This window comes from Onychostruthus taczanowskii, unplaced genomic scaffold (genome assembly GCF_017590055.1).
Source record: "Onychostruthus taczanowskii isolate IOZ18803 unplaced genomic scaffold, ASM1759005v1 scaffold233, whole genome shotgun sequence".
NCBI classification, from domain to species: Eukaryota; Metazoa; Chordata; class Aves; order Passeriformes; family Passeridae; genus Onychostruthus; species Onychostruthus taczanowskii.
The window spans coordinates 211,327-218,167 of record NW_024499607.1 but is presented as its reverse complement, the minus strand read 5'-3'; the positions used below and the strand labels follow the sequence as shown (position 1 = coordinate 218,167).

The 6,841-nt window shown below is 39.2% G+C and overlaps 1 protein-coding gene across 1 annotated transcript in view; it reads right to left on the bottom strand.

The window, feature by feature from the left end:
• The window catches only part of KHDC4 (KH domain containing 4, pre-mRNA splicing factor), a 22,343-nt gene extending 15,536 nt beyond the window's left edge, over window positions 1-6,807 (bottom strand). Inside the window, 5 exon segments of the mRNA XM_041405564.1 lie at window positions 859-878; window positions 2,369-2,497; window positions 3,407-3,589; window positions 6,519-6,611; window positions 6,614-6,807. Of these exon segments, the coding sequence (XP_041261498.1) occupies window positions 859-878; window positions 2,369-2,497; window positions 3,407-3,589; window positions 6,519-6,611; window positions 6,614-6,661 (473 nt within the window). The 5' untranslated portion in view covers window positions 6,662-6,807.
• Window positions 6,808-6,841: the final 34 nt, after the last annotated feature.

Genomic DNA, 6,841 nt, shown 5'->3' with positions numbered 1-6,841 from the left:
TGGAAAAAATGTACAAAATCCAGTGGAAAAATGCACAAATCCCAGTGGAAAAAATGTACAAAACCCAGTGAAAAAAATGTACAAAATCCCAGTGGAAAAATGTACAAAATCCCAGTGAAAAAATGTATAAATCCCAGTGAAAAAAATGTACAAAATCCAGTGGAAAAAATGTACAAAACCCTGTGAAAAAATGTACAAAATCCAGTGGAAAAAAAGGAAAAAAATCCAGTGGAAAAAATGTAGAAAACCCAGTGGAAAAAATGTACAAAACCCAGTGAAAAGAAATGTACAAAACCCAGTGAAAAAAATGTACAAAGCCCAGTGGAAAAAATATAAAATCCAGTGAAACACCTGCCCACCACAAACAAGGCTCACACAGAACACCAGAACTCAAACCATGTTCTTGTAAAAACCCCCAGAAATGATTAATTAAGTGCTAGGAGACTGATGCTGCCTCTGAAGTCAAAACTGATGCCTCGTGAAGGCTGATTTAGAACAGAGGTTGGACAGAGTTAATTCAAATTAACAAAGCTGGGATTTATTAAAAGGCCTCAACAGATCCACCCTGAGCAGCACAAGAGCCCAGCCAGGATGGGCTCCATTAAAAATGGTCACAAAAATGGACAGGATCTCACACTTTTATAAGTTTAGGTTCATTAGCATGTTGGAGTTAATTGTTTAATTACAGTTTAGCCCATGCAGTCCCATTTTTGTTGTTTTCTCTCTCCAGCCCACGCTGTCTGTGCTCTTGGGCTGAGATTTGGATCATTTGTTCCTGGTCCCCAGCTGCAGCAGGAATTGTTTTGTGTCCTGCTCTGTGCAGAGCTCACCGTGCCCTGACATGAAACCCAGACCCACCCACTAAAGCAGCACAGAGCCTGAAAAACACAAAAACTAAACCCTGAGGCACCACTGGGACAAATTCACTCTGTCCCAGCTGGAACCCAGGACAGGTGCTGAGCCTCAGCTCAGCTCAGCTGCTGGGGGTGGTGTTTGCAGGGTGCCCTGGCTGAGGGGAGGAAAAGATCAATCTGACTGCATGTCCTTAGAAAGCCAATTAATATAATATGATATGATATGATATAATATAATATAATATAATATAATATAATATAATATAATGTAATATAATGATGTAACATAATGTAACATAATGTAACATAATATAACATAACATAATATAATGTAATATAATATATATTATATTATGTTATACATTATATAATACATTATACTACATATACTATGCTATTGTATATATTAGTGAATATATAATGTAATATATTATAGTATATATAACGGTATAGTATAATATATAATAGTATATATATTATATTATATAGTACATATGCCATAATATATTATAGTATGTATTATATAAAACTTATTACATTGCAGTATATATTACATTATATTATGTATTATAGCATATTATAGAATAGTATATTATTGCACAACATATTATAGTATATTATGCCATATTATAGTATGTCATATCATAGTATATTATATTACAGAATAGTATATTACAGTATAGTATATTATACTATAGTATATTATATTATTGTGTTGTGTTATATTATAGAATAGTATGTTATATTATAGTACATTATATTATAGCATATTATAATCCTATTGTAGTATATCATATCATAGTATTATACCATGTTATATTACGTTGTATTGTGTTATACTGTGTTATACTGTGTTATACTGTGTTATACTGTGTTATACTGTGTTATACTGTGTTATACTGTGTTGTGTTATATTGTGTTATACTGTGTTATACTGTGTTATACTGTGTTATATTGTGTTGTGTTATATTGTGTTATGTTGTGTTGTGTTATATTGTGTTGTGTTATACTGTATTGTCTTATATTGTGTTGTGTTATATTGTGTTATATTGTATTGTGTTATATTGTGTTATATTGTGTTGTGTTATATTGTGTTATATTGTATTGTGTTATATTGTGTTGTGTGATATTGTGTTGTATTGTGTTATATTGTATTGTATTATATTGTGTTATTGTGTTATACTGTCTTATACTATGTTACAATATATTATACTGCAGTACAGTTTATTATTACACTACATCTTATTATATGATATTACATAATATTAAAGACTGCTATACTAAAACACACTACAGCACAGAGAAAGCACACAGACAGCAGGCCACAAGACAATCATGAAAAACTCTGACTCTCTCCATTCTGCCACAGCTGCAGTGACTGTGTACCCAACACACCAATTGTTTTTAGCCCACCCAACCTCCAAGCCACATGCTCAGGAATACACGAGACAACAGCGTGCCCCTTGTTCCCTGAGGCTCCCAGGAGAGCTCTCCAGGCTCGGTGTGGGACCCACCTCGTCCTGGGTCTGGCCCCTGGTCAGCAGGTTCCTGCAGGTCAGGGGGACGTCGTTGATCTCCACCTCTGCCACCACCAGGTCATCCTTGCTCTTGCTCGCGGCCGGGCCTTTCCCCAGGGCCTGCAGCTTCACACAGGGGCAAAGTGGGACAGAGCACACACAGACCCGGGGCCCCTGGTCACACCGCCCACGTGCTGAGGGCAAATCTTACTGATTGCACACGGAAAAATCCTTACTGATTGCACACGGAAAAATCCTTACTGATTCCACACAGAAAAATCCTTACTGATTGGACATTGAAAAAATCCTTACTGATTGCACATGGAAAAATCCTTACAGATTGTAAAATACTTACTTGTGTTATATTGTGTTGTGTTATATTGTGTTGTGTTATATTGTGTTGTGTTATATTGTGTTATATTGTGTTATACTGTGTTATATTGTGTTATATTGTGTTGTGTTATATTGTGTTATATTGTGTTATACTGTGTTATATTGTGTTGTTGTATTGTGTTATATTGTATTGTGTTATATTGTATTGTGTTATATTGTGTTATATTGTGGTATATTGTGGTATATTGTATTGTGTTATATTGTGTTATATTGTGTTGTGTTATATTGTTATATTGTATTGTGTTATATTGTGTTATATTGTGGTATATTGTGGTATATTGTATTGTGTTATATTGTGTTATATTGTGTTGTGTTATATTGTGTTGTGTCATATTGTGTTATATTGTGTTATTGTGTTATATTGCCTTATACTATGTTGCAATATATTATACTGCAGTACAGTTTATTATTACACTACATCTTATTATATGATATTACATAATATTAAAGACTGCTATACTAAAACACACTACAGCACAGAGAAAGCACACAGACAGCAGGCCACAAGACAATCATGAAAAACTCTGACTCTCTCCATCATTCTGCCACAGCTGCAGTGACTGTGTACCCAACACACCAATTGTTTTTAGCCCACCCAACCTCCAAGCCACATCCTCAGGAATACACGAGACAACAGCGTGCCCCTTGTTCCCTGAGGCTCCCAGGAGAGCTCTCCAGGCTCGGTGTGGGACCCACCTCGTCCTGGGTCTGGCCCCTGGTCAGCAGGTTCCTGCAGGTCAGGGGGACGTCGTTGATCTCCACCTCTGCCACCACCAGGTCATCCTTGCTCTTGCTCGCGGCCGGGCCTTTCCCCAGGGCCTGCAGCTTCACACAGGGGCAAAGTGGGACAGAGCACACACAGACCCGGGGCCCCTGGTCACACCGCCCACGTGCTGAGGGCAAATCTTACTGATTGCACACGGAAAAATCCTTACTGATTCCACACAGAAAAATCCTTACTGATTGCACACGGAAAAATCCTTACTGATTGCACATGCAAAAATCCTTACTGATTGCACACGGAAAAATCCTTACTGATTGCACATGGAGAAATCCTTACTGATTGCACATGCAAAAATCCTTACTGATTGCACATGGAGAAACCCTTACTGATTGTAAAATACTTACAGATTGGACATGGAAAAATCCTTACTGATTGCACACGGAAAAATCCTTACAGATTGTAAAATCTTGACAGATTGCACACTAAAAAAATCTTTTCAGATTGTAAAATCTTTACAGATTGGACATGGAAAAATCCTTACTGATTGGACATGCAAAAATCCTTACTGATTGGACATGCAAAAATCCTTACTGATTGGACATGCAAAAATCCTTACTGATTGGACATGCAAAAATCCTTACTGATTGGACATGCAAAAATCCTTACTGATTGGACATGCAAAAATCCTTACTGATTGGACATGCAAAAATCCTTACTGATTGGACATGCAAAAATCCTTACTGATTGGACATGCAAAAATCCTTACTGATTGGACATGCAAAAATCCTTACTGATTGGACATGCAAAAATCCTTACTGATTGGACATGCAAAAATCCTTACTGATTGGACATGCAAAAATCCTTACTGATTGGACATGCAAAAATCCTTACTGATTGGACATGCAAAAATCCTTACTGATTGGACATGCAAAAATCCTTACTGATTGGACATGCAAAAATCCTTACTGATTGGACATGCAAAAATCCTTACTGATTGGACATGCAAAAATCCTTACTGATTGGACATGCAAAAATCCTTACTGATTGGACATGCAAAAATCCTTACTGATTGGACATGCAAAAATCCTTACTGATTGGACATGCAAAAATCCTTACTGATTGGACATGCAAAAATCCTTACTGATTGGACATGCAAAAATCCTTACTGATTGGACATGCAAAAATCCTTACTGATTGGACATGCAAAAATCCTTACTGATTGGACATGCAAAAATCCTTACTGATTGGACATGCAAAAATCCTTACTGATTGGACATGCAAAAATCCTTACTGATTGGACATGCAAAAATCCTTACTGATTGGACATGCAAAAATCCTTACTGATTGGACATGCAAAAATCCTTACTGATTGGACATGCAAAAATCCTTACTGATTGGACATGCAAAAATCCTTACTGATTGGACATGCAAAAATCCTTACTGATTGGACATGCAAAAATCCTTACTGATTGGACATGCAAAAATCCTTACTGATTGGACATGCAAAAATCCTTACTGATTGGACATGCAAAAATCCTTACTGATTGGACATGCAAAAATCCTTACTGATTGGACATGCAAAAATCCTTACTGATTGGACATGCAAAAATCCTTACTGATTGGACATGCAAAAATCCTTACTGATTGGACATGCAAAAATCCTTACTGATTGGACATTGAAAAAATCCTTACAGATTGTAAAATCTTGACAGATTGCACACTAAAAAAATCTTTTCAGATTGTAAAATCTTTACAGATTGGACATGGAAAAGATCTTTACAGACTGCACATTGCAAAAATCTTTACAGACTGCAAAATCTTTACAGATTGGACACTGGAAAAATCTTTACAGATTGTAAAATCTTGACAGATTGCACAGGAAAGCACATTGGAGCTACTGCGAATAAGCCCAAATAAATTTGATTTATCTCCAGCACATATTAACAGAGTAATTAACGTGTCTGCTCTGTACATGATGTGGAACTTCTTGTTCACCCCTTTCAGCTGTTGAGGGGAAAATCTTTATAGATTGCACATTGAAAAAAATCTTTACAGATTGCAAAATCTTGACAGATTGCACAGGAAAACACATTGGAGCTACTGCTGGATCTGCCCAAATAAATTGGGATTTATTTCCAGCAAATATTAATAGAATATTAATAGAATGAATAACATCCTTCTTGCTCACCCCTTTCAGTTGTTGAAGGGAAAATCTTTACAGATTGGACACTGAAAAAAATCTTTATAGATTTTAAAATCTTTACAGAAATTAGTGGAAAGCACATTGGAATTATTGCTGGATCTGCCTCCTCCCAGCCCAAATAAACTGGATTTATCTTCAGCACATATTCATAGAATATTAATAGAATATTAACAGAATTAACAGAATAACATCCTTCTCGTTCACCCCTTTCAGCTGTTGAAGGCAAAACCTTTACACAGAAAGCACACTGCAATTACTGCATGAAACTTGAAAGAGCTTCTGAACTTGGCTCCAGCACAGGCTGAGGACAGGCACAAGAGCAAGACAAGAATGTGACTGGGACTGGAAAAGCAGCTTGAAGCCACACTTGGTTTAAAATAGAAAACTCAGAGATTGTTTAAGGGGAACACAGGGAGCATCCAGTGCAATGCCTGAGCTCATCTGGGTCAACCCAGCTCGGGGCAGGGCTCAGGAAAAGCTGAATGCATGGTTAGGATTTGGATATACAGCTCACTTTGGGAACCTCTTCAGGCACAGAAATAACTTGGCCCCGTGTTTTAAAGCATTTGTTTCACACGGGAGTTTTCCATCAGCTCTGCTCTCTGGAAAATCCTCGTGGCTCCCTTACAACTCCGAATATTCCACGCTTCTGAGACAAAAAACCACTTTATCACCTCCCTGCAGGTGGCTTTGGTAAAACCTCACAGCTGCCTGACCTCACAGCCATCCACTGCTTTTCATTACGCTGAAAACCAGTTTTAAAATCCTTTCCGACTGCTTTCATCGCAGCCAGTTCCGCGAAGCACCGCCCGCGCCCACCCACCCACCTTGTCCGCCGTGCTGGGCGCCGGCTTCAGCTTCCCTTTGGCCATCAGCATCGCGTTGATCTTCGCCGCCACGGCCGCGGCCGCATCCAGCGCTCCCGAGGGCGCCGCCGAGCTCTCGGACCCGGCCACGGCGGCGCCGCCATCGCCGCCCCCACCGGGGAACGGCCGCCCGGGCAGCGGCGCCGTGCCGGCCAGCAGGAAATTAGGCGCCGGGCCGGGCTGATCCCACTTGCTGCGGCGCCTGGAAAAGACAGAGGGAGGGTGAGGAGCCGCGCCGAGGGGCACCGGGGCCGGCCGAGCCGCCGCGGCCGCGCCTCACCCGC